A 17,104-nucleotide genomic window follows, 5' to 3' on the forward strand; every position below is an offset into this window, starting at 1 on the left:
TGGGATATATACCGCATAACACAGATCTACATTATGTGATACGATGGGATATTTACCGCATGACGCAGATCTACCTTATGTGATACAATGGGCTATGTACCGCATGACACAGATCTACGTTATGTGATACTATAGGATATGTACCGCATGACACAGATCTACGTTATGTGATACGATGGGATATGTACTGCATGACACAGATCTACGTTATGTGATACGATGGGATATGTACTGCATGACACAGATCTACGTTATGTGATATGATGGGATATGTACTGCATGACACAGATCTACTTTATGTGTTACAATGGGATATGTACCGCATGACAGAGATCTACGTTATGTGATACGATAGGATATGTACCGCATGACACAGATCTACGTTATGTGATACGATGGGATATCTACTGCATGACACAGATATACCTTATGTGATACAATGGGCTATGTACCGCATGAAATACAGCAAAAAACAGAGTGCGCTGCAAACAGCTCTACCTATTCTCTATTTGGTAATAAATACAATTTTACCATATATTAAAACATAACTACTACACAAATTAAATAAATTCAATGTATACTTTATTTTCACAATATATATTAAAACACTTTAAAATATTATAAGGTGCACCTTATAGTTAATAATATATCAATAAGCTGCTTTTTGTTTCACACAACTTAATATCCCAAATGTTTAGGGGTAAGCATACACACGGTTCTATTTAGACCGTAAGTTGATCTGGCAACAATGTTCCTTTTATGTACTCAATAAAACTTTTTCTTCTTGTAACCATATGTTAACCAATTGAATAAGTTTGTCCTCTTTATATTGCTATTTGTTAGTCTTTTATGTCCCCACTAAGATCTTTCTTATTACTGTATGTTTTATACTTTGGGTGATTAGCAATCGTTGGTTGAAACAGTATTCATAATAAACAATCCCTTGTATCCTCTGTATGCGTGGGTTAAAATGTCCCAGAATATAAAAGCTGATAATCACTCACCAGAATCCGAAAGGTTTAGTATTTGTTTTACCTTTCCCCGACTCTGCTATTCCTTCTATTGCAGCACTGTTGGTGTCTCCGGTTTAGCCGTTACTTTGGCTGTGACGTGTGTTTTCTCACGTGATTACTCTGCTGCTCCAATAGCCCGGTCGGGTTACCGGTGGCGGTTTTTTCAAAATTTGTAGTATAATTTCTCAAAGGTGTCCATATCTTTCAAGGTTGTTCTGTAGTAAGATCTCTAAAGGTTTTTCTTGCTTCCTTAATCACCCAAAATACTTGCACGATTGGGCTGCTGTGTGTAGGGATAACAATTCCGTTATCAAAGCTGGCCAGCTGAACGGACACGATCCTCACTCATCTACGCGTTTCAGCTTAATGCTTTTTTCAAGATGAGTCTATTCCTGTACAGCAGCCTTCTTATGTGGGTTTCTTTAAAGGGATATATCTTTTCTTAAAGGGACAACTTCTCTCTTAGTTACTTCTTCAATTTTCTCAACTTATTCTTTTGAGAATGGAACATTAAGTAAGGGAATAAATGCGATTAAATTAATTATTGTGTATAATAAAATTTCTATTGTCACAAAATGCCCTTAGGACTAAATACACTTTACTATGTTTTTAATTAAATGTTCCATTCTCAAAAGAATAAGTTGAGAAAATTGAAGAAGTAACTAAGAGAGAAGTTGTCCCTTTAAGAAAAGATATATCCCTTTAAAGAAACCCACATAAGAAGGCTGCTGTACAGGAATAGACTCATCTTGAAAAAAGCATTAAGCTGAAACGCGTAGATGAGTGAGGATCGTGTCCGTTCAGCTGGCCAGCTTTGATAACGGAATTGTTATCCCTACACACAGCAGCCCAATCGTGCAAGTATTTTGGGTGATTAAGGAAGCAAGAAAAACCTTTAGAGATCTTACTACAGAACAACCTTGAAAGATATGGACACCTTTGAGAAATTATACTACAAATTTTGAAAAAACCGCCACCGGTAACCCGACCGGGCTATTGGAGCAGCAGAGTAATCACGTGAGAAAACACACGTCACAGCCAAAGTAACGGCTAAACCGGAGACACCAACAGTGCTGCAATAGAAGGAATAGCAGAGTCGGGGAAAGGTAAAACAAATACTAAACCTTTCGGATTCTGGTGAGTGATTATCAGCTTTTATATTCTGGGACATTTTAACCCACGCATACAGAGGATACAAGGGATTGTTTATTATGAATACTGTTTCAAACAACGATTGCTAATCACCCAAAGTATAAAACATACAGTAATAAGAAAGATCTTAGTTGGGACATAAAAGACTAACAAATAGCAATATAAAGAGGACAAACTTATTCAATTGGTTAACATATGGTTACAAGAAGAAAAAGTTTTATTGAGTACATAAAAGGAACATTGTTGCCAGATCAACTTACGGTCTAAATAGAACCGTGTGTATGCTTACCCCTAAACATTTGGGATATTAAGTTGTGTGAAACAAAAAGCAGCTTATTGATATATTATTAACTATAAGGTGCACCTTATAATATTTTAAAGTGTTTTAATATATATTGTGAAAATAAAGTATACATTGAATTTATTTAATTTGTGTAGTAGTTATGTTTTAATAAGTGGTAAAATTGTATTTATTACCAAATAGAGAATAGGTAGAGCTGTTTGCAGCGCACTCTGTTTTTTCCTGTATTTCATTTAGATTTGGTGTGGGTTTTTAGGGAAACCACACAAATATAGAGTTGCTTTATTCTACCACCAAGGGTTTACTTTTTCTGTTGTTATGTACCGCATGACACAGATCTACGTTATGTGATACGATAGGATATGTACCGCATGACACAGATCTACGTTATGTGATACAATGGGATATGTACTGCATGACACAGATCTACGTTATGTGATATGATGGGATATGTACTGCATGACACAGATCTACTTTATGTGTTACAATGAGATATGTACCGCATGACAGAGATCTACATTATGTGATACGATGGGATATGTACCGCATGACACAGATCTACATTATGTGATACGATTGGATATGTACCGCATGACACAGATCTACATTATGTGATACGATTGGATATGTACCGCATGACACAGATCTACATTATGTGATACGATTGGATATGTACCGCATGACACAGATCTACATTATGTGATACGATGGGATATGTACCGCATGACACAGATCGATGTTATGTGATACAATGGGCTATGTACCGCATGACACAGATCTACGTTATGTGATACAATGGGCTAAGTACCGCATCACACAGATCTACGTTATGTGATACAATGGGCTATGTACCGCATGACACAGATCTACCTTATGTATGTGATACGATGGGATATGTACCGCATGACACAGATCTACGTTATGTGATACAATGGGCTATGTACCGCATGACACAGATCTACGTTATGTGATACAATGGGCTATGTACCGCATGACACAGATCTACCTTATGTGATACGATGGGATATGTACCGCATGACACATCTACGTTATGTGATACGATGGGCTATGTACTCCATGACACAGAGCTACGTTCATTTGGGCAGATGGGTTAAAGGTACTCAAAGATCAAAATGTAACTTTTTTTTTATAATTTAGAAAGGACATGCAATCTGAAAAAAAACTTTCTTTCTAATGACACAGTGAGTCCACGGATCATCATCAATTACTGTTGGGAATATCACTCCTGGCCAGCAGGAGGAGGCAAAGAGCACCACAGCAAAGGTGTTAAATATCACTCCCCTTCCCACAATCCCCCAGTCATTCTCTTTGCCTGTAGTGCAAGGAGGAGGTGAAGTTTAGGTGTCTGATGAGAACTTTTCTTCAATCAAGATTTTTTTTTTTTTTTTTAGCAGAGTAAGCTTACTCTGTTCCTTTCTGGGGTCTAGCCTAGTCCATTTCAGTCTCTTAAGTAGGGCAGTGGTGGCTTTTGAGCACTTGAGAACTTGTGAGGTACAATCCTCACTGCGTTTTCTCAAGAATCTGCTGCCCTAACTAGAAAACCTGAGTAGGTTTACTCAGTTTTTCTCTCTTCACAGGTCCATGTGAGGTGCTGCACCCTCTCAAACCAGGTGAGCTGTCCTGCTGTCGGACAGCACTTTCAGGTAAGAGCCATTTTAATTTTCTTTTGCAAGGAGATTGTTGGCACTTGTTACAGCTAAAGGCTGTCTTATTTTATATGGGGCTTTATTAAACCTTCATGTTTGGGGTTTCTTTTAGGCAGTTTGGGCATTGAGACTGTGAGGTGATTTATGGTGGCTCAGTGTGTTATAGTAGTTTTTATACTTTAACTTTTGGTCATGAAGATTACCCACATTTCTATTTAAAGACACAGTACACATTTATTTTTTATTTTCAAATAAATAATTTTTTACACTTTATCTTTATTTATTACATAAGATGGATCAAGAGGCTTTTGAAACCATTATCCCAGGCGAAGTTGCTGATTGTCAGTTTTGTTTTGATGCTCAGGTGGAACCCCCAGTTCCTTTCTGTTTCTCATGCATTGAGAGAACTTTGTTATAGAGATAAAATATTTGACCATGAGCCACCATTATCCCAGGCAAATCCTGTTCAGGTATCTCCTGTTTCAGATATGCCACAGCTTTCTCCTCAAGCGTCCCAACCTTTTCAGTCTCCACATACAGTGCCCTGTGTTTCCTCTTGCAATCCTGTAGAATTGTCTCTACAAGACATTGCTTCCCAGGTATCCCTTGCAGTATCTGAGGCCTTGTCAACTTTCCCCATGTTGCAGGGAAGGCATAAAAGGAAATTTAAGGAAACAGTTAGTAAGGTTTCTGATCAAGTTGCGGCTATCCAGAGTGTCCCTTACCATAAGCCTGAGGAAGAAGACATGTCGGTAGCATCTGAGGGGGAAATCTCAGACTCAGACAGTGTAATTCCTTCTTCTGATGCTGAAGTGGTATACTTCAGATTTAAGCTAGAACACCTTTGCTTATTACTTAAGGATGTTTTGGCTACTTTAGACGACTCCGACACAACTATCATAGTCAATCCTAAAAAGTCTAGTAAATTGAACAAATACTTTGATGTTCCCTCTGCGGTGGAAGTTTTTCTGGTTCCTGACCGTGCTGCAAAGATTATTGCTCGAGAATGGGAAAGACCTGGTATTCTCTTTTCTCCATCTCTTATTTTTAAGAAGATGTTTCCTATAGCGGATTCTATTAAGGAGTCGTGGCAGACGGTTCCTAAGGTAGAAGGAGCGATCTCCACTTTGGCCAAGAGGACTACTATTCCCATAGAGGGTGTGCTAGCTGGAGGCACTGGTTCAGCTTGTATCAGTCGTTGGTATCTTCCTTTCCTTTCCTTCCTCGGTTGTATAAGTCTAGGTGCAAAATAGTGGTGCTGAAATATCAGACAATACACCATACAAAGGTGAATATCTACTCACAGTGTATATTGCAGGTTACCGGCTCCTTCCCAATATGAAAAGACAATATCACAGATTCAGTAAAAAAGTTTGTCTTTATTTGGCTCAACGCAAAAGCGTTTCAACGGTCCCAGCCGTCTTTCTCAAGAGCAATAAAAGTGCTTTACAAACCAAAGCATGATATTGTCTTTTCATATTGGGAAGGAGCCGGTAACCTGCAATATACACTGTGAGTAGATATTCACCTTTGTATGGTGTATTGTCTGATATTTCAGCACCACTATTTTGCACCTAGACTTATACAACCGAGAAAGGAAAGGAAGATACCAACGACTGATACAAGCTGAACCAGCGCCTCCAGCTAGCACACCTGACATATTCACACAGACCTTGGGAGAGACTGTGGGACGGCTGCGGTTCACCAGAAGGGGAAAGTATTAATACATATTATACACCTGTTTGCATATATTCCCATAGAGGATAGTTGTTCTTTTAAAGATCCAATGGATAAAAAATTGGAGGCTTTACTAAAAAAGATATATGTCCACCAGGGTCTACAATGGCAACCTGCGGTGTGAATCGCCACTGTTACCAGCGCTGCAGCTTACTGGTTTGATGCATTGTCTGGATCTCTTCAGACGGATACACCTCTTGATGAGATCCAGGACAGGATTAAGACTCTCAAGTTAGCCAATTCCTTCATTACAGATGCTTCCCGGCAGGTTATTAAACTGGGAGCCAAAATTTCTGGTTTTGCGGTCCTAACCCACAGGGTCTTGTGGTTGAAGTCCTGGTCTGCGGATGCTTCATCTAAATTTAAGCTCATGGAGATTCCTTACAAGGGTAAGGCCTTGCTTGGACCTGGTTTGGCAGAAATTATCTCGGATATTACTGGAGGGAAGGGTTCTTTTCTTCCTCAAGATAAAAACAATAAACAGAAGGGACGTCAGAGCAATTTTCCTTCCTTTCGAAACTTTAAAGGCAAGTCTTCCTCCCCTTCCTCCAAGCAAGATCAAGCCAAGCCTTCCTGGAAGACCAGCCAATCCTGGAATAAGGTAAAGCAACCTAAAAAGCCTTCAGCTGATTCCAAGTCAGCATAAAGTGTTGGCCCCCGATCCGGCAGCAGATCTTGTAGGGAGCAGATTCTCTTTTTTTCCATGCTTTGATAAGAGATATACCGGATCCCTAGGCGGTGGACATTGTCTCCCAGGGATACAAAATAGACTTCAAATCTTTTCCTCTCAGCGGCAGATTTCTCCTCTCCAGATTATCTGTAGACCAGATAAAAAGAGAGGCTTTCTTACATTATGCCAAGGACCTTGCCGCGCTGGGGGTAATAGTTACAGTTCCCTTTCAGGAAAGGGGTCTGGGATTTTACTCAAATCTGTTCGTAGTTCCCAAAAAGGAGGGAACTTTTCGACCAATCCTTGATCTAAAATCTTTAAACAAGTTTTTTCAGAGTGCCATCCTTCAAGATGGAGACTAAACGTTCCATTCTTCCCTTGGTATAAGAGGGCCAGTTCATGACAACCATAGACCTAAAGGATGCATACCTTCATGTTCCCATTCACAGGGATCATCACAAGTTTCTGAAATTCGCTTTTTTGGACAATCATTTCCAGTTCATGGCCCTTCCATTCGGCCTTGCCACAGCTCCCAGAATTTTTTCAAAGGTTCTGGGGGCTCTTTTAGCTGTGCTTCGATCTCGGGGCATTGCAGTGGCACCTTATCTGGACGACATTCTGGTTCAGGCGCCATCTTTTCAACAAGCAGAATCTCATATGGAGATCTTGTTGTTGTCTTTTTTCTTCGATCCCACGGATGGAAGGTGAATCGGGAAAAAGGTTCTCTGGTTCCAGCTACAAGGGTCGTATATTTGGGGACCATAATAGAGTCCCTGTTAATGAAGATTTTTCTGACGGAGTTCAAAAAAAGAAAGGTTTTCGACTCTTGTCTTGCCCTTCTGTCCTCTCCACGGCCGTCAGTGGCTCAATGTATGGAGGTAATCGGTCTGATGGTGGCTTCCATGGACATCATTCCATTTGCTTGGTTCCATCTCAGACCTCTGCAGTTATGCATGTTCAGACAGTGGAACGGGGACTATACGGACCTGTCTCTGCGTATAGATCTAAATCAGGCATCAATAGACTCTCTTCCGTGCTGGCTTTCTCAGGATCATCTCTCCCAGGGTACTTGCTTCCGCAGACCCTCCTGGGTAATTGTGACCACGAATGCCAGCCTTCTAGGTTGGGGAGCAGTATGGGGCTCGTTGAAGGCTCAGGGCTTATGGACCCAGGAGGAGTTAGTCCTGCCCATAAACATCTTGGAGCTGAGAGCAATCTTTAGTGCTCGTCTGGCCTCAGTTAGCCTTAGCCCGGTTTATCAGATTCCAGTCGGACAACATAACCTCGGTGGCCTACATCAGAGGTGGCCATGACAGAGGTGGCCCGAATTATTCACTTGGCGGAGACCCACAACTGCTGTCTTTCTGCGATCCACATCCCAGGAGTGGACAATTGGAAAGTGGATTTTCTGAGCAGACAGACTTTTCATCCCGGGGAGTGGGAACTTCATTCGGATGTGTTTACCAGCTTGACCCTTAAGTGGGGGCAGCTTGAGTTGGATCTCATGGCTTCTCGTCAGAATGCCAAACTTCCGAGATACGGCTCGATGTCAAGAGATCCGCAGGCATTTGCTCTGGCAGTTCCTTGGAACTTCAGTCTAGCATACCTGTTTACTCCATTCGCTCTCCTTCCAAGAGTCATTGCTTGAATCAAGCAGGAGAGGGCATCTGTAATTCTCATAGCCCCGGCATGGCCTCGCAGGATTTGGTATGCAGACCTAGTGGAAATGTCATCCTTTCCACCTTGGAGACTTCCTCTGAGGAAGGACCTTCCTCTTCAGGGTCCCTTCCTTCATCCAAATCTAATTTGATGACTGCTTGGAGATTGAACGCTTAGTTTTATCTAAGTGTGGATTTTCGGAGTCGGTCATTGAGACCTTGATTCAGGCTCGTAAGCCTGTGACTTGCAGGATTTACCATAAGATCTGGCGTAAATACTTGTATTGGTGTGAATCCAAAGGATACTCTTGGAGTAGAGTAAGGATTCCTAGGATTTTGTCCTTTCTCCAGGATGGTGTGGAGTAGGGTTTGGCGGCAAGTACTCTTAAGGGTCAGATTTCGGCATTGTCTATTTCTTTCTAATGACACGTGAGTCCACGGATCATCTAATTACTATTGGGAATATCACTCCTGCCCAGCAGGAGGCGGCAAAGAGCACCACAGCAAAGCTATTAAATATCACCTCCCTTCCCTCCAACCCGTCATTCTCTTTGCCTATGTTAGAGCAAGGAAGTGGTAAAGTTTAGGTGTTGGGAAAGAAGATTCTTCAAGCAAGATTTTATTATTTTTAGCAGTGCAAGATTGTTCTGCTTTGTCCTAGGGTGTAGCCATAGTCCATATCAGTCTCTTCATTGGGGCAGTGGTGGCTTTCAAGCAATGGGAACTTGTGGGGTACAATCCTCATTGCGCCTCCCATGTATTTAATGCTGCCCTAACCGTGCAAGCCTGAGTAAGATTACTCAGTCTTTGTTTTTATCCACAGGTCCATGTGAGGGAAATGGCCTCTCAAACCTAGTGAGCTGCCGTGCTGCCTGGCAGAAGTCTAAAGGTAAGTGCTAACTTTATTTTTTCTGGGACACATTGCAAAAAATAAAAGGATGGCACTTTAAAATATGATTGTAGGTCAAGAGACATTCGCCTTTTGCTAGGGGGATCATTTTATTATTGGCAGCAATAGCAGGCACTGGGGACGAGGAGATTTAGGGCTCAGTAGGTGGTGTTTTTAGTGTTACTTTACTCCCTGCGGCTTTAGTAATACATTTAGCCGAACAGGAGGTTAACGTTGTAACGCCCACGATGGATGGGTTTAGCTGAGGCGACATTTTCTGTTGCGCGCCTTTTTCCCCTTACACTTCCTGTGTTCCGGAGCGGAGAAATAGCTTCTTTGCAGACATTAGCAGAGTTGCGGTTACCGGTCTTTATTTTACAGAAAAATAGAAGTTGAGTCCGGTTACTCAAGCAGAATATTCACTCCGTTTTCAGTCACGCACGTAAGCACCTCAGCAAAGCTAAGCTGAGGTGTAGAGGTTATCCGGAGTGGTTTTTGTGATACTTTATATTTTTATTGCAGAAGTTTGTTTTAAACTTTAAAGGAACAGTAAAGTTTTTTTGTGGGGTATTTTCTAAATAAAATATCAGTTTGTTTATCTATTTATTCTGTTTATTGGTGAATAAGGATGGACCAAGAGACCCTGCAAGATGTTACATGTACTTTATGTTTTGATGATAATGTGGAACCACCAATCCCTTTCTGTTCCTCGTGTATTGACTTTTTCCTGAGCCAACATTGTCTAAGGTGGATGCTGTTCAGGAGTCTTCTGACAATGTTCAAGATATGCCGCAGCTTTACCCTCAAGCGTCCCAAAATTTATCGTCCATACAGCCAGTGCCCTGCGCTTCCTCTATTACTCAAGACATCGCTTCCCTAATGTCCTCAGCGGTATCTGATGCATTGTCTGCTTTTCCCATGCTGCAGGGAAAGCGCAAGAGGAAATGTAAACAATCGGTGAGTAAAGTTGCTGACACAGTTGTGGTTATTCCGAATGTCCCCTCACGGAAATCTGAGGAGGAAGATACTTTGGTAGCATCTGAGGGTAAAATCTCAGACTCAGACAGTGTAATTCCTTCTGCTGATACTGAAGTTGTATCTTTCAGGTTTAAGCTCGAACACCTCCGTTTGTTACTTAAGAAGGTTTTAGCTACCCTGGACGACTCCGACACTATTGTCGTAGTCAATCCTAAGAAGTCTAGTAAACTAAACAAGTCTTTTGATATACCTTCCATGGTGGAGGTTTTTCCTGTACCAGATCTAGCTACAGAGATTATTGCTAGGGAATGGGAGAGACTGGGTATCCCTTTTTCTCCATCTCCTATATTTAAGAAGATGTTTCCTATAGCAGACTCTATCAAGGAGTCTTGGCAGACGGTACCCAAGGTGGAAGGGGCAATTTCCACGCTAGCTAAGAGGACCACTATTCCAATAGAAGATAGTAGTTCCTTTAAGGATCCTATGGACAAGAAATTAGAGGGGTTACTCAAGAAAATGTATGTACACCAGGGTTTACAATGGCAACCTGCGGTGTATATTGCTACCGTCACTAGTGCGGCAGCATAATAGTTTGATGCGTTGTCTGATTCTATTCAGACAGACACTCCCCTTGAAGAGAACCAGGATAGGATCAAGGCCCTTAAAGGGACAGTATACACTCATTTTCATATAACTGCATGTAATAGACACTACTATAAAGAATAAGATGCACAGATACGGATAAAAAAAATCCAGTATAAAACTGCTTAAAAACTTACTTAGAAGCTCTCAGTTTAGCTCTGTTGAAAAGGTAGCTGGAAAGCCTACTGCAAGTGGGAAATAAGACCCTTTACACAAACAAGAGCAAGCTGGAGTAGGTTGCAGACGGTATTTTAATAAATCTTTGGGGCTTGGTTAGGAGTCTGAAAATCAGAGCAATGTTCTTTAAAAATAAGCAAAACTATACATTTAAAAAAAAAAAAAAAAAAAAAACTTTATGGGCTATATAAATAGTTCATCTACAAAACATTTATGCAAAGAAAAAATGAGTGTATAATGTCCCTTTAAGTTGGCCAATTCCTTTATTACGGATGCTTCCCTACAGGTTATTACACTGGGAGCAAAGATTTCCGGTTTTGCCGTACTGGCCCGCAGAGCTTTATGGTTAAAATCTTGGTCTGCGGATGTGTCATCTAAGTCTAAGCTTTTGGCGATCCCTTACAAGGGAAAGACCTTGTTTGGGCCGGGTTGACGGAAATAATTTCTGACATTACGGGAGGAAAGGGCCATTTCCACCCTCAGGATAAGAGGAATAAGCAGAAGGGACGTCAGAGTCATTTTCGTTCCTTTCAAAATTACAAGGGTAAGCTTTCCTCTCCTTCTTCCAAGCAGAAACAGTCCAAGCCTTTCTGGAGGCCCAACCAGTCTTGGAACAAGGGAAAACAATCCAAGAAGCCCGCTATTGACTCAAAAGCAGCATGAAGGGCCTGCCTCCGATCCGGGACCGGATCTTTAGGGGCAGACTTTCCCTCTTTGCTCAGGCTTGGGTTCGGGATGTTCAGGATCCCTGGGCGGTGGACATTGTGTCCCAAGGATACAAGCTAGAGTTCAAGACCTTTTCTCCCAGGGGCAGGTTTCTGCTTTCAAGATTATCTGTAGACCAGATAAAAAGAGAGGCTTTCTTATACTGTGTTCGGGACCTTTCCGACCTGGGAGTGATAGTTCCTGTCCCAATGCAGGAACAGGGTCTGGAGTTCTACTCCAATCTGTTCGTGGTTCCCAAAAAAGAGGGAACCTTCAGACCAATTTTAGATCTCAAAAGTCTAAACAAATTCCTCAGAGTACCGTCCTTTAAGATGGAAACTATTTGTTCTATTCTTCCCTTGGTTCAAGAGGGTCAATTTATGACAACGGTAGATTTAAAGGATGCGTACCTGCATGTTCCTATCCACAGGGACCATCACAAGTTTCTGAGGTTTGCATTTCTAGACAAACACTTCAAGTTTGTGGCTCTTCCATTTGGCCTTGCCACAGCTCCCAGAGTTTTCTCAAAGGTTCTAGGATCCCTGTTGGTGGTGCTCTGATTGCAGGGCATTGCAGTGGTGTCTTATCTAGATGACATTCTGGTTCAGACGCCATCCTTTCAACAATCAAAATTCCACACGGAAATGTTGTTATCCTTCCTGCAATCTCACGGATGGAAAGTGAATTTGGAAAAGAGTTCCTTATTTCCAACTACAAGGGTAGTTTTCTTGGGAACCATAATAGACTCCTTATCAATGACATTTTTTCTGACAGATGTCAGGAAATCAAATATTTTCGATTCTTGTCTAGTGCTTCAGTCCTCTCCTTAGCCATCCGTAGCTCAATGTATGGAGGTAATCGGTCTGATGGTAGCAGCCATGGACATCATCCTGTTTGCCCGTTTCCACCTCAGGCCTCTGCAGTTATGCATGCTCAGGCAGTGGAATGGAGTTTATACGTATCTGTCTCCAAGATTACATCTGGAGCAGGAGACAAGGGATTCTCTTTTTTGGTGGTTGTCTCAAGATCATCTCTCCCAGGGAACTTGCTTCCGCAGACCCACTGGGTGATTTTGACAATGGATGCCAGCCTACTGGGATGGGGAGCGGTCTGGGGCTCTCTAAAGGCTCAGGGGACATGGACTCGGTCGGAGTCTGTTTTACCCATAAACATTCTGGAGCTGAGAGCAATCTTCAATGCTCTTCTAGCCTGGCCTCAGTTAGCTTTGGCCCGGTTTATCAGGGTCCAGTCGGACAACATAACTTCAGAGCCTTACATCAACCATCAGGGGGGAACTCGGAATTCCTTGGCCATGGCAGAGGTAGCCAAGATAATTCAGTGGACGGAGTCCCACAACTGCTGCCTGTCGGCAATCCACATCCCAGGAGTGGACAACTGAGAGGCGGATTTTCTGAGCAGACAGACATTTCACCCGGGGGAATGGGAACTCCATCCGGAAGGGTTTTCCAGCTTGATTCTCAAATGGGGACAGTCGGCAGAATGCCAAGTTTCCGAGGTACGGGTCGAGGTCAAGGGATCCTCAGGCGGTACTGATAGACGCTCTGGCGTCTTGGAATTTCAGTCTTGCATACCTATTTCCCCCGTTTGCTCTCCTCCCTTGAGTCATTGCTCGAATCAAACAAGAGAGGGTGTTGGTGATCCTCATAGCACTGGCGTGGCCTCGCAGGATCTGGTATGCAGACCTGGTGGAGATGTCATCTTTTCCACCTTGGAGACTTCCATTGAGAAAGGACCTTCTACTTCAAGGGCCCTTCCTTAATCCAAATCTAGTTTCTCTGAAGCTGACTGCTTGGAGATTGAACGCTTAATTTTATATAAGCGTGGATTTTCAGAGTTGGTCATTGAGACCATGATTCAGACTCGTAGGCCTGTGACTAGAAAGATTTACCATAAGATATGGCGTAAATATCTGCATTGGTGTGAATCCAAAGGCTACTCTTGGAGTAGAGTTTGGATTCCTAGAATTTTGTCTTTTCTCCAAGAGGGTTTGGAGAAGGGTTTATCTGCAAGCTCCCTAAAGGGTCAAATATCTGCCTTGTCTATTTTGTTACATAAACGTCTGGCGGATGTACCAGACGTGCAATCGTTTTGTCAGGCCTTGGTTAGAATTCGACCAATGTTTAAACCTGTTACTCCTCCATGGAGTCTTAACCTTGTTTACAACAGACTCCGTTTGAGCTTATGCATTCTTTAGATATTAAGATGTTATCTTGGAAAGTTTTTTTTTCTTGTTGCTATTTCCTCTGCTTGGAGAGTTTCTGAACTCTCTGCTTTACAGTGTGATTCCCCTTATCTTATATTTCACTCTGCTAAGGTGGTTCTGCGTACTATGTTTAATTTCCTGCCCAAAGAATATTAATCAGGAAATCGTTGTACCTTCTGTGTGTCCTAATCCTTCTCACAAAAAACGCTTGTTGCATAATCTGGATGTTGTGCGAGCGCTAAAATTTTATTTGCAGGCAACTAAGGACTTTTGTCAGTCGTCTGCATTGTTTGTTTGCTTTTCTCGGAAACGCAAGGGTCAGAAAGCTACGGCTACTTCACTTTCCCCTTGACTGAAGAGCGTTTTTTGCTTGGTATATGAGACTGCTGGACAGCAATCTCCTGAGAAAATCACAGCTCATTCCACAAGGGCTGTTTCTTCTTCCTGGGCCTTCAAAAATGAAGCTTCTGTGGAACAGATTTGCAAGGCTGCAACTTGGTCATCTTTGCACACTTTTTTTTTTTTTTACTTTTGCCTCGGCTGAGGCTTCTTTTGGGAGAAAGGTTCTTCATGCAGTGGTGCCTCAGTTTAGGTTCCTGTCTTGTCCCTCCCTTATCATCTGTGTCCTCTAGCTTTGGTATTGGTTCCCAACAGTAATTGATGATGATCCGTGGACTCACTGTGTCATTAGAAAGAAAACAAAATTTAACACTTACCTGATAAATGTATTTATTTCTTGACATGGTAAGTCCACGGCCCGCCCTGTATTCAGACAGTTTCTTTTTATATAAACCTCAGGCACCTCTGCACCTTGTATTACTTCCTTTCTCTCCTTTCCCTTTGGTTGAATGACTGGGGGATTGTGGGTAGCGGAGTGATATTTAACAGCTTTGCTGTGGTGCTCTTTGCCTCCTTTTGCTGGCCAGGAGTGATATTCCCAACAGTAATTGATGATGATCCGTGGACTCACTGTGTCAAGAAATAAATAAATGTATCAGGTTAGCATAAATTTTGTTTTCCATTTGATTTCTGTTGTCAAGTTAAGTTCATTCTCTTAGTACCCTATGGTACCATTGTTACAAATGCTGCCATATAGTACTCAAGACACGTGCACGCGCCTCACCCTACCTACGTATGTTCTTCAGGAATAAATACTAAGAGGAGAAAGTATTTTATATATTCAGTTTTAAATGGACAGTCTGGTAAAAAAAAACTTTCATGATTAAGACAGGGCATGTAATTTTAAACAACTTTCCAATTTACCTTTATCATCAAATTTTGTTCTCTTGGTATTCTTTGTTGAAAGCTAAACCTAGGTAGGCTCATATGCTAATTTCTAAGCCGTTGAAGGCCGCCTCTTATCTCAGTGTGTTTTGACAGTTTTTCCACAGTTAGCACTAGTTCATGTGTGCCATAAAGATAAAATTGTGCTCACTCCTGTGTAGTTACTTATGAGAGGGCACTGATTGGCTAAAGTCTGTCAAAAGCACTGAGATAAGGGGACAGTCTGCAGAGGCTTAGATACAAGGTAAAAAGTATATTAAAACTGTATTAGTTACGCAAAACTGGGGAATTGGTAATAAAGGGATTATCTATCTTTTTAAGCAATAAACATTTTCCAGCAGTCTGTTCTTTACAATTGCTGCTGTTTAACTGATAAGACAGATTGGTGTAAACTATTGATAAATTCCTTGCACTGCACAGACCCTGCCATCTCCTTTCTTATCATAATGTATTGTTATCTTCCCCCAGCAAGATTTGAACATAAAGCCTCAGTTCTTTGCTTTCCGTTGGCTGACGTTGCTCCTGTCCCAGGAGTTTCTGCTTCCTGACGTCATCCGGATCTGGGATTCTCTGTTTGCTGATGAGCATAGGTTTGACTTTCTCCTCCGGGTCTCCTGCGCTATGTTAATGTGAGTAGCTCAGATTATACTTTTGCACAGCAATAACTGCAGGTACATGTAGTATATTCTTGTGTGTATACACTAGTATTACAGTGAGTTCTGTAATTGATAATATCCGATAGTGCATTGCCTATGCCCGCTTCTAGTGTATTGTAGCACAGGGGAGATGATTTATGTGTATGTAACACTTCATAATTCCAGTACTGAGTCCTCCTTACTATGATTATAAAATGAATGACCGAAGAGAGGAGGTGCTTGATAAATAGGAAGAAACTCTGGAATATATACATTTGTAGCAATACATGATGGCTCCGATGTAAGGTCTTGTGAAAGTCATTTTTTATTCCAGACAGATTAATATGAATTAGGTAAGAGTTTAGTTTTGTCATTACTATGGGTGCCTCGCACATACTTTGTGTATGTATTATTATTATCGGTTATTTGTAGAGCACCAACAGATTCCGCAGCGATATAAACATAGGCGGTATACAAGGTAGCAATTATTGGGATGAAATGGGTAAAGGGCCCAGCCTAGAGTTGCACTGTTGTAGTCAGCTCTTGTGAAGGTGATCTGCAAGCAGTTGTGCTCTTAGGCTTACATGCTAAAGGGATTCAGGGGATAGCAATGGAGGAGAGGAACTGGTATAAAGAAAGGTTAGGGTAGGTTGTATGTATCCCTGAACAGTAGAGTCTTTAGGGAGCGCTTGAAGCTTTCAAAACTAGGGGAGAGTCTTGTGGAGCGAGGCAGAGGGTTCCACAAGATGGAAGCCAGTCTGGAGAAGTCCTATAAACGGGAATGTGAGGAAGTAACAAGAGAGGAGGAGATTAGGAGGTTGTGAGCAGAGCGAAGGGGACGGGAGGGAGAGTATCTGGAGACAAGGTCGGAGATAAAGAGGGGAACAGTGCCGTTGAGGGCTTTGTATGTCAGAGTCAGAATTTTGTGTTTACTCCTGGAGGCAAGAGGAAGCCAGTGAAGGGATTGGCAGAAAGGTGAAGCAGATGAAGAGCGACTTGTAAGGAAGATGTGTCTGGCAGAGGCATAAATTATGGATTGTAAAGGAACTAGACGGCAGTTAGGGAGACCATAGAGGACAGAGTTGCAATAGTCAAGGCGGGAAAGGATGAGAGAGTGGATTAAAATTTTAGTTGTGTCTTGTGTAAGGAAATGTCTAATTTTAGAGATGTTTTTAAGGTGGAAGCGGCAGGATTTAGCCATGGCCTGAATGTGAGGAGTGAAAGAAAGATCTGAGTCTAGCGTGACCCCAAGACATCGGGCATGCGGGGTAGGGGTAATGATGGAGTAGTCGACAGTTATAGAGAGATGAGTGGTGGAGATTTTAGAAGAAGGGGGGAAAATAAGGAGCTCAGTTGTGGAGAGATTTAGCGT

General features: G+C 42.0%; 1 protein-coding gene across 1 annotated transcript in view; it reads left to right on the plus strand.

Annotated features, from left to right (window-relative positions):
• The window catches only part of TBC1D13 (TBC1 domain family member 13), a 100,051-nt gene that overhangs the window by 60,526 nt on the left and 22,421 nt on the right, over nucleotides 1-17,104 (plus strand). Inside the window, exon 10 of the mRNA XM_053695989.1 lies at nucleotides 15,566-15,726. Within this exon, the coding sequence (XP_053551964.1) occupies nucleotides 15,566-15,726 (161 nt within the window). The remainder of the gene's footprint in view (nucleotides 1-15,565; nucleotides 15,727-17,104) is intronic.

The sequence above is a fragment of the Bombina bombina genome, chromosome 12 (genome assembly GCF_027579735.1).
Source record: "Bombina bombina isolate aBomBom1 chromosome 12, aBomBom1.pri, whole genome shotgun sequence".
In the NCBI taxonomy this organism is placed as follows: Eukaryota; Metazoa; Chordata; class Amphibia; order Anura; family Bombinatoridae; genus Bombina; species Bombina bombina.